General features: G+C 52.7%; 1 protein-coding gene across 1 annotated transcript in view; it reads left to right on the top strand.

Annotated features, from left to right (window-relative positions):
• The window catches only part of IGSF9B (immunoglobulin superfamily member 9B), a 164567-nt gene that overhangs the window by 140325 nt on the left and 5548 nt on the right, over nucleotides 1-18694 (top strand). Inside the window, exons 15-23 of the mRNA XM_061550827.1 lie at nucleotides 852-936; nucleotides 2113-2262; nucleotides 5798-5843; nucleotides 11489-11997; nucleotides 12465-12634; nucleotides 13555-14303; nucleotides 15351-15812; nucleotides 16956-17015; nucleotides 18020-18053. Of these exons, the coding sequence (XP_061406811.1) occupies nucleotides 852-936; nucleotides 2113-2262; nucleotides 5798-5843; nucleotides 11489-11997; nucleotides 12465-12634; nucleotides 13555-14303; nucleotides 15351-15812; nucleotides 16956-17015; nucleotides 18020-18053 (2265 nt within the window). The remainder of the gene's footprint in view (nucleotides 1-851; nucleotides 937-2112; nucleotides 2263-5797; nucleotides 5844-11488; nucleotides 11998-12464; nucleotides 12635-13554; nucleotides 14304-15350; nucleotides 15813-16955; nucleotides 17016-18019; nucleotides 18054-18694) is intronic.

The following is an 18694-nucleotide window of genomic DNA, read 5'->3' as shown; positions in this document are numbered from 1 at the left end:
CGAAACAGAAGTGCCTAGGGGCCTACAAGAACCTTACTCCGGCCCTGAGTTATATAGCTCTTTTTCAGAAGCAACCTGGCCACAAATGATAGCTGAACGAAGTGGCTTATCATATATAGCTGCCAAATACTCTTAACTGCCAATGAGACGCTGAATGTCGAAAACCTTTCCGGAATATGCTTGTCTTGAATCACTGCTGCAGATAAGGTGCACTCCCAGAATGCTGTGTGGCTGATGGGTTATGTAAATAATTTGTATTTCATGGTGAGGCAAGCATGGGAAGGAGGCGTGTGTGATATAATTAATTGTGAAAAAAATAAGATTAGGCTTTAGCCTTTCTGGCAATAAAACAGGAGGTGTTAATATGTTCAAACACCAAATAGAAACCTCTTGCAAGGCATCAAGTCTGCATTTACCACACGTACTTGTGGTGAACATGCAAACAGACATGCTCTGATAATGTACGGATGGGTGTCCCGTTCACTGCTAAATATTGGAACACACCAGTGGCTCGGCATTAATTTTATTTAGAGACACATAGCGCAGCTGTATTTTAACACATTGCTCTCACCCCAAAGAACCATAGCCACACGACTGCACTCTATAATAGTTGGCATCAAACTGTGCCACATGCCCTCCCGCATGGCCTTGCGGGAACCTTGGTACCGATAAAGTTATTTTATTTTGGTTTTCTTCGGGTATCTTTTATGATGACTTACACACGTACGTACGTCATTGGGACGGGAAAGTGTCAAGAAAAGTATGCGTAGCTGGGGCCGGGTGTTGTTGCTGATGCGCACTGCATGTCACGTTGCTGCGCTGTGTCCCCGCCGCCCGCGGCCCCCGTCTAGACCACGTGGTACGAGTTCCGCGTGCTCGTGGTGGCTGATGACGGCATCAGCGAGCCCACCAACACGGTCACCGTGTGGATGGCAGGTGGGTGGTGCGCGCGACGCATGGGGGACGGCCACCGTTAACGGCGACTCCCCTCACCGGCTGCCGAAAGAGAGACGCGTCCACAAACAAATTAAATCAAAACTTTTAAAAAATGTTACAAGGTAAGGCACTACTGTGCTGTATAGCTCCTTTTCAGAAGCGACCTGGCCTCAAATGATAGCTTACAAAGTGGCTTAATATGTGGAAATTTGGAGCAGCAGCCAAATATTCTGAGCGTGTGATGTTGATTATAAATGTGGAGGGAAAAACCGGAGGACCCGGAGAAATATGCACATGACCACGGGGAGAGAGACATGCAAACTTCACATATACAGGCGTCAGGGTCAGGATCGAACCCACGACCTGCTGTATACCAGGCGAGGTAGTTAACATCTGGCCACCGTGTTGGTCCTCTAAGCTGGACTCAATTAACTTGCTGACCACGCCCATGCTGGACATCTGTGAAAAAGAGCTTCATAGCTCATCAGATTCCTTCTACAGTCCAAATAAAGATTCTTATTCAGATGCCGGAATTCAAGATGCCCCTGACCGCACTCATGAATTTGATTTTCCGTGCGCTTGTGCGTGATCGTCTCACTTTTAAACCGCGACGCAGCAGTGCAGGCCAAGGAGGAGGGTGGTTCGCCGTTCGAACCCGATGGCCACCCCAGTTAATACTGCCGGTCTGTTATCCATAATATTGGGACTGTCTGCATCACAGCGGACGTTTAAAATCCCGTGGAAAAAAGGACATTGTAATAATAATTTCTATTTAAAAAGCGCCCTTAAACACTCGTTCTCAGGGTGCTTTTTTAAAGCTTCGGCGCAATGGCCAAGGTCCAAAGAAAAAAATTTATTGCACATAACTTAATTGGAGTGACATAGCAAACATTGGCCCCTCCTTGGAGACGAATGCCCACCGGCTGGCTGGTGCTGCGTGCCACCTCAAACCATGCGGCGGGGACGGCTGCCATCGGACCACCGCCCCCCCCTCCACCCTCCACAGATTATAACTACAGCTGAACTCGGACTTTGGAACGATTGAGGAGAGAGGTGTTGGCAATGGTTTTGACACGGTGGGGCATTTTAAGCGCCAAACCGGTTGCGTGGGTGTTTCTCTTGCCTGAATGTATTTGCCGCATTTGCACCGCCCCGGCCCCGACGTCGGTCCTGCAGGGGCGCTGTCCCCCACACGGCCCGCCCTGGAAGTGCCTCAGCCGATCCTTGCCGGGGTCATCGCCGGCATCTGCTTCCTGGCCATCGCGGTCCTCTTCAGCACCGTGGCGGCGTGCCTCATCAGCCGGCAGCGGCGCTCCCAGCGGCCCGGTGTGCAGCCACACGTCCACAATCGCACCGCATGCGCCTGCTGCTCGTTATCCTGACTCACGCACGCACAAACTCATGCACGCACGTGCGTGATTCTAAGTTTGCCCAAGGCTTTGTTGTCCTTCCCCCGCACCGGTTAGCACGGTTGGCTATGTACGGTGCAAAATAAGTTTAACATACATACGTACATTTATCAGCTTTTGGTTGTTTTCACTCCCAGATGCCATGCGTTTGCAGTCAGGATTCTACATTCCTCTGGACGTGTGTACCCGTTTAATTTCAGAAAGTCATTAAGAATGCAAAAAAGAACGGCAGTTGAATTTGCGCTCGTATGCCAAGACGGTTCGAGCACGGCGGACTTTGCAATCCAGAGGTCACCTCTTCGATCTCCCCCCATAACGGCCCTTGACAAAGTGGACAGTGGCAGCCATCGACCCCTTCTCGGCTAGAGACGATGGGCCCCACGCAGTGCGAGGGCAGCGGGTGTGGCCACTGATGGACTCTTCTTCAACGTAACCCGGCACACTCGGGGAAACTTGGCCACAGCATGGCGGGGGGGGGGGGGGGTCGGGGGAAATGCTGAGCCGAAGCCAATGAACGTGAGAAGGGAATCCAGTGATCATTGACGTCCTCACGCTTGTGAGGCGAAATATTTTATTTGAGAATTGAAGGCAGTCCGCTATTAAAATCGATCTTCCTGCTAGAAACCCAAACCAAAGTGCCAAATCAAACGTCATTATTATTACTACAATGCTCGTTTACTCACGAAAGACTCATTGAGTCTCCAGTCTTGCTAAGTTTTCACGGTAGGGGGGCAATGTTCCTGCTGCTGTGTGTGATCCCAATTGAGTAATTTGCAGGTAATTTTTCAGTATTGAGATATTTTGGCCAATCCCAGTTCAAATGTGTGTTTTAGCTATGGGAGGAAACCCATGCAAAACAGGGGGAGAACATACAATCTTTACACAGAAAGGCGGCGCTGTAGTAGGGAATTGAACCAAGGCCCTTATTGCTGAGGGTAACCATCACTCCACCGCCCTGCTACAAATTCACATTTAAAAAGGTTTGTTTTTACATTTGATACGTGTACGTGCAGAGACAGCCTGGAGATGTCGCAGCTTTTGCAAAAACGGAAATGGACGAATTCAACGTTTCCCCACTACCACGGCTGCACATCTTCCGCCAGTGTCTCCACACTTGGCCCTGATGTTTAAATCCACGTCTGTGTGCGCTCGCGCTTGTGTAACGATGAAACACTCGCCTCTCATGAATATGCGTGGCCACACCACATATAGAGCCAAAGTGTCAAAGTGATTTCCTGCTCAAGATGAACATGGAGGCGGTGCTCGGCTCCGGTTTACAGCCCTGAGCCTGAGGAAATTCCTCCTATCTACGGTGGGGACCAGTTTATCCATCGACGACCACTGTTGAATTCCATACAAAGTGGTACATTATTTTATAGACCCCAAAACAGATGATGATGATGGTCTGAGTCAAGTATGAGCACACCGCATAGTGTGCCGTTGCGCAGCAAAGCGTACCACACACCGATAAACACGGAGGGGGCTTCCTCTGGGCCTCTCACGTCGTGGATCTTCGATTTGAGTTCCGGTCTCATCCGTTGTCAACCCGTAGAGGAGAATGAGGTGAACGCCAAGTGCAGAATCATTCTTTGAACGACCGTGACCTCTGACCTACACCGCTTACCGTTGCTCGCGGCGCCTCCGCGGTTAGAACAAGTGTGGTTGCTTTTCCACGACTCAACCGGGCAGTGAGAACGATTTGGCTGTCACTCTAAACGCCAGCCGGAGTCTCGTTGTTTAGTCGGATTTATGTCCACGGGCTTCCGAAAACAAAATGCTCAATAAAGGAACTTTACTGAGAGCCATTACACACAATCTCTTTTTTTTTACCTTTTATTTTCATTTTCTAATTTTTACTTTTTTTACAAGGTAAGGACCACTGAGCTGTATAGCTTAATTTTGGAAGCCACCTGGCTATTACAAATAATAGCTCAACGAAGTGGTTTATCATCATGTGGAAATGTATAGCAGCCAAATACTCTAAATGCAAGATGATTCCAAATGAGGAGGGAAAAACCGGATGATCCGGCAAAAATCCATGCCACCACGGGAGAGAGATTGAGAGACACGTAAAATCCAAATATAAAGGCATCAGGGTCGGGATCAAACCCACGACCTCCTGTATACCAAGCAAGGTAGTTAACATGTCGCCACTACCACGGCTGCACATCTTCCACCGCATGCGGCGCTTCCATCGCGGCCAGCGCCTCGCGTCAAGACTCAAACGTTACCGTGCCGCACCGCGGTCTATCCTAGGGGGACCCACCGGTGGAAGCCGCCCCTGTGCGGCGCAGAGTGAACACAGCACCTGACCTGCAAGTGGGCTTTCGTCTGCCCGCAGGGGGACGATGTTCCCACGTGGTTTTTTTTCTTTCCTTTATTCGGTAGTTTACGAGATAAGTGGTCAAATTTGGTCCCTGACACCGACACGCGATGGCCAACTCTTTTTTTCCAGTGACGTCGGCGGTACCGTTAACCACGTCCACTGCGGAGCGAGGAGACTGGCTTCGCATTCACCCGTTCGCGCGTGTGCAGCATTAACCAAGGTGGTCACGGGGGTGCTTGAACCGCAAATCTCAACTGGACCATGTTGAAACAGGGAAGAAGGGGAGGGGGGAGAAAGGGGAGAGCCCTTCTCAGGCTTTGCATGGCCCGAATGTGCCTATCCGTGCAGAGCAGCAGGGTTTTCTGTCAACCAACTGGGGGTGCAGGGGAGGGGGATATAAAAGAATGCGTTCATCCCATTCTCGATCTGCAAATAGAGGAAGCATGGTCAAACTGCTTGGGAGCAGTTTGACCATGGTTCACCACGCGGGTCGGTGTGGGGTTGTTGAAGGGACACAGGGCAGGGACCAGTATGTACACGTGGTTGTCCTGAGATATGTTGCGGTTTGACACTGGAAGACCTCCACGAAGATTGGTAAAGACATGATAAAGGTTTTTGTTGGGTTAGTTCACGTAAATATGAATGTGTTGTTAAACCCACCACCACCCAACACAGGTGATTAGTAAAGGTTTGTCATATAAACAATTAGTTGCTAGTTCAGCACACCGGTTGTGTTCGAGAGTAAACTCACAACAGTTACAATTCAACACACTGCTGTGCAGTGGCGGACATTCAAACAAAATCACTGCAACGCGGTTTGAAAAAGAAGTAGGCCATCGTGTGTCGGCTTCGCGATCCAAATTAGAAAAACAACACCTCAGCTTAACTCGATTTGCTTTATGTACAGCAACCATCACCACCGCCCTCTCCTGTGACGTCACTGCTGACCGTGTCCATTAAACGCTGAGACGTCTTCGTGGTAGCCTCGCGCTGCTAAGAATGGCAGTGCGAATGCCAAATGTATACTATCAACTATCAGTGGGCAACTCCTTGAACTTCTCTCGCAAGCATGCAGTGGGTGAGGTCGAGACTGCGCATAACCGGTGCCTGTTGTTGTCCGTTCCAGTGCCTCACCTCTCCATCACCCACTGTAAGAAGAGGACAGAATCTGAGTGAGTGGAACGCACGATCCTCACCGCTGGTATTGGAGGCCCAGGGGCCCGTTGCGTTGTGACACCTCGAGTGAACGTTGCCGTCGATTTAAATGACAAAATTATAGCCATCTCTACGCGCGAGTATTTTTTCAAACATCCCATCGGCCAGACAGCCTTCCTTGGTAGCAGTGCTTAATTTTAGCAGCGAGCACTCGTGACCGGTTGTCATCAGTCAGCGTCTCGGCAACGCCGACGATGATTCTGAATTGGATCGGAAGCCCGGGGAGTGTTCCACCGGAGTTGTTTGGTGCAACTGGTCGCGGGCCTGGACACCGCGAGCCTGCCCTGGCCCCGCTACGGCACGGGTTTTATACAAGTCATGTTGCATGGCCCCTTAACCCCTGTTGTCGGTCTAACGCGTGGTGTACCGGCCCCTAACCGTGGTCTACCAGCCGCTAACCATGTTGTACCAGCCCCTAACTGTGGTATAGCGGTCGCTAACCAGGGTGTACCAGCCCCTAACTATGGTGTACCGGCCGCTAACCAGGGTGTACCAGCCGCTTCACCAGAGTGTAACCGGTCGTTAACCATGGTGTACCGGCCCCTAACCATCATGTATCGGCCGCTAACCATGGTGTAACGGTCGCTAACCATGATGTACCTACCGCTAAACACGGTGTACCTACCAGTAACCATGGTGTACCTACCACTAACCAACGTGTACCTACCACTAACCATGATGTACCTACCGCTAACCACGGTGTAGCGGCCGCTAACCATGGTGTGACGTCACTACACAATAACCTCCACCATGGTGAAATATGGTGCAGGCCGGTCAGCCCCACAATGCAGTGTAGTGGAGAGATACCCACGGACCAGGCTTTTAAGGGCCGAAGCAATTGTACTTCTTTGCTTATGCTGGGTTACAGACAGTAGAGGGAGAAGTGTGCAGCCCCCACCCCACTAATAGGGCCCCAAACCCCCTGAACTCACAAATCAACAGAAACACACATGGCTCACTCTCTAAAACACTTGCTCCTATGACCCTATGCAATCCCACCACGCACACACACCACGCATACCAGCTCAGTAGTGGCGGTCGTTATGCCGTTTCACTATTTTATACACAGCACCAAAACCTATTCCACTGTCCACACACACTGTAGACAGCCCACGGATATCCCCGAATAGCTACACCGCATATTAAATCCATGGGACGAGGAAACCAGCAGTGAGATATTAGGCGTCGGTCCCCGAGGCCTACAGTAGGCTGGATCTTGATTCCTGCCTTCTCCTTTCTAATCCTCACTCCAGGCCTTGGGCCTTCGCTCCCACCCCAGAGTGAGCTGCCTTGGTCGCTCAGCTCACTGCTGCTGCTGGTGCTGCTGCTTATTATTCTTCTGCTGGTGCTGCTCTAGCAGCCAGCCCCTTTCATACTGGAAGGTGCCAGTGGGGGTTGTCACCCCGCCCCTAGCCACATCCAGATTATTCCAGGCTCTTCTCTCCAGTATCCCCAACACCGCTTCACCTCCTGTACCATCATTCGACACCACTGTGAACCTCATTATATTGTATTTGTTACACAAGGTGTACCTACCGCTAACCATGCTAACCACGGTGTACCGACCGCTAACCATGGGCTACTGGACGCTAACCACACATTCATTGTGAAAAGGTAAAGGCGTAGTCCTGTAATTTCTTGGTACGGTCGCTGCTGGCGGAAGTGTCTCCACCCTGGGAGGGTCGCGTGAGCCTCTATGAAAGTTGGCGTTAAACCACTACGGTGCGATGAACGCCCGAGTCGCGAATGAAAAGACGTATGCTCGCCGTCATTGCTCCTGTCCATTGCGCGGGTCACGGTTGTTGGTCCTAACCACCGGGTGCCCTGTACGTCTCTCTGTACGACTAACCTTCACCATCACCACCGTGTCGCACATTGTGTGAGCAGCACGCACCAGCACGCCGCTCTCCCCCTGTTCTTCACGGGTATCCTCTGTGCGCTACGGTTCCCTCCAGGAGTAAAAAAAAAACACTCGCTATTTAAGTGGTAATAGTCAAACATCCAAATCCTCACAAATCACCTGCAAATTACTCAATTGGGATTTAACACGAAGCAACATCCCCTCCTACTGCAGTAACTTGGCACGACCCTCGGTTGGCTACAAACGGTGTGAAATAAGTTCAACAAAGAGTCTCAAGACTCTTTGCCAGGAGGTTTTCCTAGGTAAAGAAACGCAATAAATAAAATATAATCACCGGTGGTCATTAACTACTGTCACGCATAAACTGTCACGAAAACTCTGGTCATCCGCGCAGCAGCAGCAGCTTTTAGCTAATCATTAAACAAGGGCGGCCACTGCAGTGTACGCTTTCAGATGCACTTCTGCGGCCGTCTGGAACGCTCTTCCTTCCGATATTAGGAATCCGCTGGAGCTATGCACTTTTACATCTAGATTGAAAAATAATTTCTTTAAAAATGCTTTTTTGTGTTTAGTTTGTAGTACTTCCCCCGGAACCTCTGATTAGCACAGGTGTCTAATTACAGTGCGAAAGAAGTCGACATATATACAGACAAAGACAAATCGTGTTCTTCATGCATTTCACTGAGCGTAAAACTCTTGGTGCTGATTTCATCTGAGAAATCCCAGGTGCAACTGTAAAAACAACAGCCCAGACACCCATGTGAATGGCTTGCCTATGCAATGTGTTGATTGTGGCGTTTAGCAAAATACCGAATGTTGTTGGAACAACAACAAAAACTGCGATTGAACGGCGCTTTTTTTGTCTCGAACATTGAGCCAATTTTAATAGAACAAATGGGTGGCAAATGTGATTAATGTAAGAAAAAATTGTTATATTTTCGTCACATCCCTTGACTTCTATCACGGAAGAGGTGGCCGGTAATGCCGTGGCCAGTGGAGGTGACGAGACACGGGCCTTCCCCTACATCGTGCCCCAACACACCGGCGCCGCCACCTGTGATTTGCGTGCCATATTTAATCATGTGCCGTCGCTCTCTACTTGAATCTCGTGGTGCTTAAGTCAAGACTGAAGTGCAATGCAATTTAGATGTCGAGCAGCTTGATGCTGTCGGGAGTCGGGGGTGACTGGTGTCTTAGGGTGTGGCTGCAGGTGTGGGAGGTGCAGCAAGTTGGCCACTGCCTGTAGGTGCGTGAGCAACAGGCCGGTGCCTGCCCTTTGTCAAAGGGAAGGGGAGTGGACGTCTCTTACCAGCAGAGGTGCTGAGGACAGTGCTAGCGCTGGTGAATTATATGCAATTCGTGAGGGCTCGGGGCACTGGAATGAGGTTCAAGGCAACGTAATTTGAATGTAAGCAGCGTCTGGACACGGCATCTGGAGACGCGTGTAGACTGCGTTACAATGGGAGAGCGCCTTTGCTCCGAGAGCACATTGCACATGCACGTGAAAGAAGCCTGTGTGACGCCGATGATCGTGGATTGATTTCAAAAATTGTTGCTTACTTGGTGCTTCCTTTGATGATACGGTAACGGTGTCAATCGCACTGCGGTGTGACAACGGTGAAGATGACGTGCACATGTTTCACTTATCGTGTTACAAATAAACCATTGTTTTTTGCTACATGCTCTTTCGTGTTGCCGAATGTGACGTGGTTCGGGATGCCGTTTGACCCTCGGACAGACGCATAGACAGACACTCGGACAGACATGCGATGGCGCAGGGCTCGCTGTCTCTGAACCCCCCCCCCCCCCCCCGCCTTACTACGCAGAAACGTTCCGACAGGGAATGCACGACCCTGCGTGCCTGGCGACTTGCAGCAGCAAGCTCGACGTGAGCCAGGCCGCATGAGTCAGGCCAGTAGAACTAGCCAGCTAGAGCCAGGCCGCTAGAGCTAGGACGTGTGAGCCAGGCCGCTAGAGCCAGAGCCAGGCCGCGTGAGCTAGCCCACTAGAGCCAGACCACTAGAGCAAGTCAGCTAGAGCCAGGCCGCTAGAGCCAGCCAGCTAGAGCCAGCCAGCTATAGCCAGCAGTGCGCGACGGTTGGCGAGATGTTAACTACCTGGCCTGGTATGCAGCAGGTCGTGGGTTCGATCCCGATCCTGATGGCTGCTGTATATTTGGAGTTTGCGTGTCTCTCTGTATGTGCCACAAGATTAGCCCAGTCCCCCTCCAACACTATGAGCTCCATCGTGAATGAGGATGCATCTCCTCTAATCCGTCTCCAAAATCACGTGGCTGTGTAGGTGCTGGGGGGCCCAGAACCAGTACAACTGCGATATCCGATGCAGTGTGATCCTCACGTAGTGTAACATTGTCCCTGTACTTCACTCACGAACGAAGTCAACCGTGTCAGCTGTTGGCAAGTTATTAGATGGCAAATAAATACTTTTTTGGGTCTGGCTACGTAATAATCTGGCCGGTTGTTTTTTTGTATCGTGAAACATTCCCACCTCCCCACACAGCCAAAACAAGAGACGATGAATTGTCACCCGGATAAGGGTCCAACGACACGCGCCGATTCTTGACGGTTCAGCTCACACCAGGGACGATTCTCACAGTCAAATCGGGCGACTGGATATACATAACATTTTTGCTTTTGCAACTGCATTGAGTATCTTCAGGTCTTGAAAGCAAGTAAAAATAACCCTGTTACCTGACCTGACTTCTTAAATAGGTATCACCACATCGCATAACCAACCGATTTTGAACACTCCACAGTAAGCCGCTGGAGCTGTGCACTCTTAAACCTAGATTTAAAACTCATTTCTTTAGACACTGTTTTTTTGTGTTTAGTTTGTTGTCCTTCCCCCCCTCCCCCCGCAGCTCCGATTAGCACAGTTGGCTACGTACATCGCATGTTAGCGCTCTTACACCACGTGGAAATTCAATTAATTTGGCCGCGTCGGGTGGCGGAGGGTTACACAACAACGTATGAGTCATAATATCGGCGGCAATGGCGCGTTTCGTTATTCTGCCATTTACTCGGACATCGTGAGCGGAGGTGGTCGACTCCACTCCTCGCCTGCGCACGGTGAGGCCTTGTCAATCCCCCGCACATCGTCGGTTTGTATCTCTCATTTGGTCTTTGTTTTCAACGTTAGATTTTTTAATTGAGAATATTTTTTCAAACATCTGTTTAATATAATTATAATCTTAGTTTGCTGTTCAAAGTTCGATCTGGTGTGTTTTAGGTTGTTTTAGAAGCTGCACGCTATATTGTTTGATTTGCCGAACTTTTATTGCCGCCTGCGATGTATGTTACCTATCATGCAGGTCTCGCCTGGTTATAGCTCCTCGCGATCCCTCTTGTACCCTCCCGACCATAACGGGAAATCAACTCAACACGTATAATGAGAAAAAAACATTATAATAGGCGACGTTATGGGCAATGGCCCTTCTTCACAGCACATAGAAGAGGCCCAAATGGTCATAATCGAAAGTACGGAAATGCATCGCAGGCAGACAGCGAACACGGCCTGAAGCCACAACCGTTTGTGGGGGGGGGGGGGGGGGGAGAGGAGACCCCTTGAGGAGTCGCCATCCCCGGGCAGGCGTCGCTGCAAGCGTAATCATAGTCAGGGACCCCACCTCCCCCCGCAGGCCAGCGGTAGACCCGGAGCCTACATCCGCACAGAACGGATGGGCGACCTCCGTTGACCTCGCAAACCGCGTGCCGTCTGCAGGTCTTCTCTGGACAAAGCGAACGGAGCGGACCGGACGCGCGCCGGCTCGCGGGAATCCCGCACGGGCCTCGAGACGGACGATGACGACAACGACCAGGAGCCGTTCGGCGAGGCCATGGGGGCGGCCGCGGCGGCCGTGGCGTCCGCCGACGGCTACGCCAGGACGGAGGGGGCGGGCGGGCCCGGCGACGGGCGGCACGCCGGCGGGCCGAAGTTGTCGCTCTACGAGAAGCTGACACGCGGCTCCGGCCACGGCCGCTACAGCGTCTCCAAGCACGAACGCGACGCGCGGCCCATCGAGCTCATCAGCCGCGGGCCCGACGGGCGCTTCACTGTGGACGGCGAGGAGGTGGAGGAGGTGCCGCCGTCCCGGCGAGCCGAGACGCAGGACGAGCGGAGTCCGCGGTCCGAGCGGAGGATCCGGGGCTTCCCCTTTGTCCGCGACATGGAGATGTACCCGGAGTTCCAGCACTCGGACATGGAAGGGGAGGCGGCGGCGGCTATGGGGGGTAGGAGTCTCCCTCCCTCCTCTTGCTCTCTACAGCTGCCCAGTCAGCAGTAGAAATTGGAAAACTGCAATCGATCAGCAGGTCGCGTGTCGTGGGCCAAAGCATAGGGTACGTCACACCTCTTACAAAGTAGGCCAATTACCCTCTAGAGGGGCTCTCTCCAGGGGGTTCCACTAGTGGAGGCCGTTCTGCCAAAAGTGGCATGAGCAAACAATTGACACTTGCAGGGCTGCACCTTCACCTTATTATCTTTTGTCAGAAATCGGCCAAAGATTATTTGCCTGTGGAGCTCTCCTCCCAAGCGCGAATTTACTTGTCCACGGCCTCGTCCCTCCACGTTGTTTCAGACAGGAAGCGGTGTGGCGCTGTGCGGTGCAGAATCAAATGACCATATTCACGAGGGGTCGCGGCGGCGATGATTGTGTGCGATGGACGTGTGCCAACTGGCCACCGCGTGTGCCCGCCAGGACCGCCGCGTGGCTCGCAGTTTGGCCGGGAGGTGAGCGGCACGTCCAGCCGCTCGCCATACGCCCACCACGCTGATGCCGGGAGGTCAAAGGGCATGGAAGCAAGGCACCCCAGGGGTCAAGGGGAGGACTCGAGGTTCCTCTATGGCATCGGAGCGCAAAGGCAGCCGGTACGCACCTCGCCCCCATCGCGCGGCTTCTCGTGTGCAGTCAAGCGCAGCTGGATGTGTATTCCAGTCTGCTCGGTCAGGGACAGACGACCTGTGTTGGAGTTTGAGTTGGGATTTGGCCAAAATCACCTGTAAATTGCTGCCCAGGTACTCACGTACCTCTCCCAGGTGCATTCGGTTCGTCCCGTGTGATGTTCAGCACGATGTCCGATGTTTTGCTTCACATGCTAGGAGCTTCTTCAGGAACCAAATTATTACCTGAATTGTCCCTGAAAAAGCTCCCAGGACGTGGAGCGAAACATCGGACATCGTGCCAAACGACATATGGTATGAACTTAAAACACATCGGAGAGCTATGCAGGAATAATGACGTGGAATCTGTTGATATGAGACACTCAATATTATATGTATTCCCTGTAGGTGTGCTGTGAAATTTGAATTCTTGTATAAAATTACTGTACGTGCCCTCAATTAGCATCTTGATGTTACGAATCAAACCTGAATTATAATGATAAAATATACAAACGTTCACAGGAAATGTATAAACTTTAGGTGTTTTTTTTTATGGAAGGAAAGTTGTCCGAGAGTAAAATATCTCAACGGTCACTGAATGGCAAACGAGATCGGCGTTATACTATTTCGGATTTATGAATTTGTCCAAAGATTTTTTGTTCTCTACCGGGAAAATCATTTGAGGTGGAACGTGTCATTAGCCAGGGTGTCCGGGGTAACAACCGACGTGTACATGGCGTGGACTTCGTGACGCGCACGCGATGATACGCATGTACGCGGTGACGCGCATGTGGTGACACGCACGCACGTGGTGACATGCACGCACGTGGTGACATGCACGCACATGGTGACAAGCACACATGTGGTGACACGCACGCACGTGGTGACGTGCGCACTCGCTCGCGCAGGAGTCGGAGGTGATCGGCATGCTCGAGGGGCCGCTCCCCATGCCCATTCGTCAGCGCAGAGCAGCCCACGAGCCCGGCCACGGCCACGGCCACGGCCACGGCGGTGTGGGCAGGCCCAGCGAGGGCTTCGAGAGCGCCGTTCCCATCCTGCACGTGGAGAGCCGCCAGAGGTCCTTCTCTCCCGGCCAGTGGCGGAAGCTCGTGCTGTCCATCAGCAGCGCGGGCACCTCGCCCGACCTCTCCTGCTCGCACCAGGCACCCAGCTCGCTCCTCGTCTACCCGCGGTCTCCTACCCGCTCCCCGGCGGGATTCTCCGTCTCTCCGTCGCGCTCCGCGTTGGGATACTCGTCGTCCCTGTCGCGCGCCGCCGCCGGTTACCCCGCGTCACCCACCAGGGGGGCGGCTGCGGGCTACCCGGCGGGACCGCCCCGCTCACCCGCGGGCTACGCCGTGGCGTCATCGCCGCCGCGCACGCCGGCGCCGCGCTCGCTGGCGCCGCGCCGCACTGCCACGGCGTACTCGGTGTCGCCCCCCCAGTACTACAGTGTGTCGGGCTGGGAGGAGACGCGCAGCGGCGGCGGCACCTCGCCCAGCGGGGACATCAAGGCACGGCTCAACGTGCCACCCAACTATGAGGACCTGGTCCACCTGGAGCCACCGTCACCACGGCTCCAGCGCTCTCCCCGCAGCGGGCCGTCCTCCTCGGTCTCCTACTCGGGGACGCAGCCCGAGCTGCGCGCCGGCATCAGGTTGGTGTTGCGTTCGCAGAGCCCCCCCCCCCCCCGTGTCACACTCACAGACCCCCCCCCGTGTCACACTCACAGACCCCCCCCCGTGTCACACTCACAGACCCCCCCCACGTGTCACACTCACAGACCCCCCCCCCCCCCGCGTGTTGTCCCCGGCGGCTGTCCCTGATTGCAAGCAGCTTCGATCGCCTTGAGCAATTCCTCCGACAAACCACATCCCCTCGTATATAGAGACACAAAGACATCCTTGTCTCATCCCACAGAGACACAGTGACACATCTGTGGTGCGAAAGAAGTTCAAAATACATACATACATAGGCGGAAGCAGTTAAGTTTCCCCCACTGATGCTGTGGTACATCAAACAGTGGATAGATCATGGCTGCTGCTGATGATAAATATTTTGTTATCCTGTTTGTTTTACATCACGGCAATAGTCTGTATAACAATACTTCTAAGTTCGTCTGTTCTTATGCCATATATTTTAACAAGCAGAGATAAGTCAACTTAACACGTTCGCAGCCAACATTATGATTCAAAATCGATTTTTGAGCGAGTCCATGTAATGATCTAGCCAAATTTGTGTTATGAAGACCCGAGGTCAGGGGGTGGAGGGTGCTAATGACACGGATTCTGCAAGATCATCAATTACAACCCAAAATATTAGCGATGAATCATCGAGGTAGGCTGCTACTGATAATCTATTTTTATTTTACCAGGTAAGGCCCACTAAGCTATATAGCTCTTACTTCAGAAGCGACCTGGACACAAATGATTGCTCGACGAAGTGGCTTATTGTGTGGAAATTTATAGCAGGCAAATACTCTAAACGTATGTTGATTCTAAATGTGGAGGGAAAAACCGGAGGATCTGGAAAATAATCCACGCGAACACAGGGAGTGAGATAGAGACACGCACAGTCCTAATATACAGGTGTCAGGGTCGAGATCAAACCCACGACCCTCTGCATACCAGGCGAGGTAGTTAACATCTCACCACCATGGCGCCGATAGGGGCAGCAGCAGAACGTTGTCTCTTGGGCTCTGCAGGATGTCGACAGCCATGCCTCCCAGGGACATTCGGATGGGTCGGGAAGACATCCCGTCCGCGATCGCGGCTCTGGGCCCTTCGAGCGCGATGAGCCATGGTCCTCAGCCCTTCTCAGGGCCCGAGTACAGCGCCCCTCCCCCGTACCGCCCACCGCGGTTCCACCCGCCGGCCCTCGCACCCCGGTCGGAGCCGGGCGGTGCTGGCGCCGTTGCGGCAGCCGCCGGGAAGAGCAGGACAGAGCCGCGGGAATTCTCCGCCTCGCCCAAGGGGGACGTCCTGCCCGGCACGTCGACCAGCGAGGGTTCGGCCGGCGTGGGGTCCTCCTCGGTGGGCGCTTCGCCGCGCTCGACGCGGCGGCCCGAAGCACGGGCGGCCTCGTCCACGAGGACGGAGGACAGCACGCCCGAGGAGGAGGACGAGGGGCTGAAGGAGGGGGCGTCGGCGTTTCGGAGGAAAAGCAGGTACTGTCCTCGCAGCGACAGTGATGGTGAGGGTGACGGTGAGGGTGGTGTCGCTCCCCCTGCGCGCCTGCGCCGTCCGAGAGCGCTCTCCCTCCATGCGACGGGCAACTCGCGTCTCGCACCTCGCCATGTTTGACAGCTGTCTCTGCGCGCAGCGGTGGCGAGATGTTAACTACCTCGCCCGGTATGCAGGAGGTAGTGGGTCCGATCTTGACCCTGATGCTTGTATATTTGGAGTTTGCGTGTCTCTCTCCCTGTGATCACGTGTATTTTTCTACAACTCCTCTGGTTTTTCCCTCCAGATTTAGTATCAACGTGCGTTTTAAGTACTTGGCTGTTATAAATTTCCATGTGATAAGCTACTTCGTTGAGCTATCATTTGTGATAGCCAGGTCACTAAAATAAAAAAAGTTTTAGGTAATAGTTAGCACAGTGTGAGCCGGGACCTGACCTGCAAGCGGGCATCAGTCTGCTAGTAGTGTGGGAGAGGGGGGAGCTTCGTGTAATCTCATTGGCACGAAATATTTTCCGAATGGTGCAAATTTGGACCATGACTCCAGCACGCAATTTGCCAGATTTATCTCGATTGACACCACGTGATCTTTAGCATCCACTGCGAAGGAGATGGCGCGTAGTATTTTTTGGTTAATGCGCGTTGCAGTAATAACCAGGGCGGTCGGCTGGATTCGAACCGAGGACCACGAGCCTCTGCAGTGAGCGGCGAACTGGTGTTGAGGATACCGCCGCTGCTGTGGCGTAACGGTGAGCGCATAGGACTGTGACGTAGAGGTCACCACTTCAATTCGATCTCCTGGTGCGGTGGGCAAAGCTTCATTAACCCCCTCCCCGCCCCCCCCCATCCCCCCGCCACCTCTGTCCACTCGGTGGCATAAACGGGTTACACCACAGCCAGCCGATCGGCAGCAGGTCGCGTGCGGCGGCGTAAAATATGAGCACTCCCCACCAACCTCTTCCAAGACGTCTGGCCGGCCGAAAAGTAGGCCAATAATCCTCCACAAGGGGCTCCATTGGGCTTCTAGGGGAGGGCCCCTTTTCGCCAGCAGTCGCGAGAGCAGGCGCTTGTGGAGCGGCCGAGCGAGCCGGTGCTCCGTTGACCCCCTTCCCTCCCGTGTCGTCACCCAGGTCGGAGGACCCCGGTGACGCTGGGGATGCCCCCGGGCAGTTGAAACCAGCAGCGCCAGGGTGATCACTTCTCATTGCAGTCACAACCATCATGCACCCTCTAACAGTATGACATGAACCATAGCCACCACACTGCCAGGGACAACGCACTCACTCACCCTCTTGCTCACCTAACCACCCCACTCACCACACTGTCCGTGACAACATACTCACTCATCCTCTCGCTCGCCTAACCATCCCACTCCACTCACCACACTGCCAGTCACAATACACTCACTCACCCTCTCGCTCACCTAACCACCCCACTCACCACACTGTCCGTGACAACACACTCACTCATCCTCTCACTCGCCTAACCATCCCACTACACTCACCACACTGCCAGTCACAATACACTCACTCACCCTCTCGCTCACCTACCCACCCAGCTCACTCACTACACTGTCGGCCCCAACACAATCACTCACCCTCTCACTCACATAACCACCCCACTCACTCACCACACTGCCGGTGTGTTGGGTCTGGCTTCGTAACGCTATTTATATTGACAACAATTATAACCCTCTTGTAAATAGCCTGCAGAAAGGGCGTTTATAATGTGAATCGCATTCAAATCTGGGAGTTTGTCAGATTGTTTCAAGCAATCCTGAATTGCTGATGAGACAACGAATGTTGAAACTGGTCCGGAGTTTGCTTGTGTTGAACCAATGGCGCTGACGAGACGCACACCCAGAATTAATCCGTGCGGCCCATGGGGTCGCGCGAGCGTGGAGTGACAAGGACGGGAAGGAAGCGTTTATTATGTTCTTACTCTTCTGCATGGCGACGTTTGACGATGACGACGATGATAGTGGCTGCGTTGTGTTTGGTAACAGTTGAGTTGAGCTTGGTTTGAGTGTGCTGTGTGTTGTTTTTCTGCGAAAGACTATTTTTATTTATAATAGTTTTTTGCTGTTGTCCTGTACAGCGTTATGAGATGTAGTTTTGCATGAACGACGCTGTATACATTTCAATTTTTACTATTATTAGCGGTTTGTTTATTTGTTGTTCCTTCATGTTCGCAGGGGCGGCACGCCACGAAAATCCTCGTTAATTTAGGTGAGAAACATTTCCTTCAAGATTATTATTATAAACTTGAACTTTGGTTGAGAGCAGAAGTAATCATGATATATCTTTTTTTAAACCCCATGAAGGTTACATTTTAAACGGAACCGATTAAATGTTGAACACTGTACGCTACTCCGAAACCTGTTGAATGTTTATATGCTTTCAAAGTGTGGCTGTTTAACGCGAGCGCCACTGCATTTGTCCGGTCAGCAGCATTACAAACGGGCCACGGCGTGTTTTGTCCAATGTCCTTCACTAATTTTCAGAAGGGGGGCCACGTTTGCCGATAAGACATCATCAGTGTGAGGGCCGCCACACGTTTGAAACCATTGGGGGTTTGACAGCAGCACGATGATGGTGGGGGGTCTTTCACACGTTGTGTTTTGGAGGGGGGTTGCACTTCAGGAGCCGCACTAAAAGCCACCAGGGGCCACCAGTGGCTCACGGTGGGTTAAAGTGTGGGTTACTTCCATTTATTCCAAGACTGGCCAGGGTGGAAGAGTAGAACCAAAACGCCCTCCAGATCAGTGCTTCCGAACCCTTCTGGACTCGCAAACCACGGTTAGTCCATCGCGCAGTAAAGGATCTGGTGTTTGTGGACAGAAATGTATTTTGTAAAGTACGCCCCTCGG

The sequence above is a fragment of the Lethenteron reissneri genome, chromosome 13 (assembly GCF_015708825.2).
Source record: "Lethenteron reissneri isolate LAM-NWPU_2019-01 chromosome 13, ASM1570882v1, whole genome shotgun sequence".
NCBI classification, from domain to species: Eukaryota; Metazoa; Chordata; class Hyperoartia; order Petromyzontiformes; family Petromyzontidae; genus Lethenteron; species Lethenteron reissneri.
The sequence above is the reverse complement of the archived record's forward strand: the minus strand, read 5'-3'. Positions and strand labels throughout refer to the sequence as shown.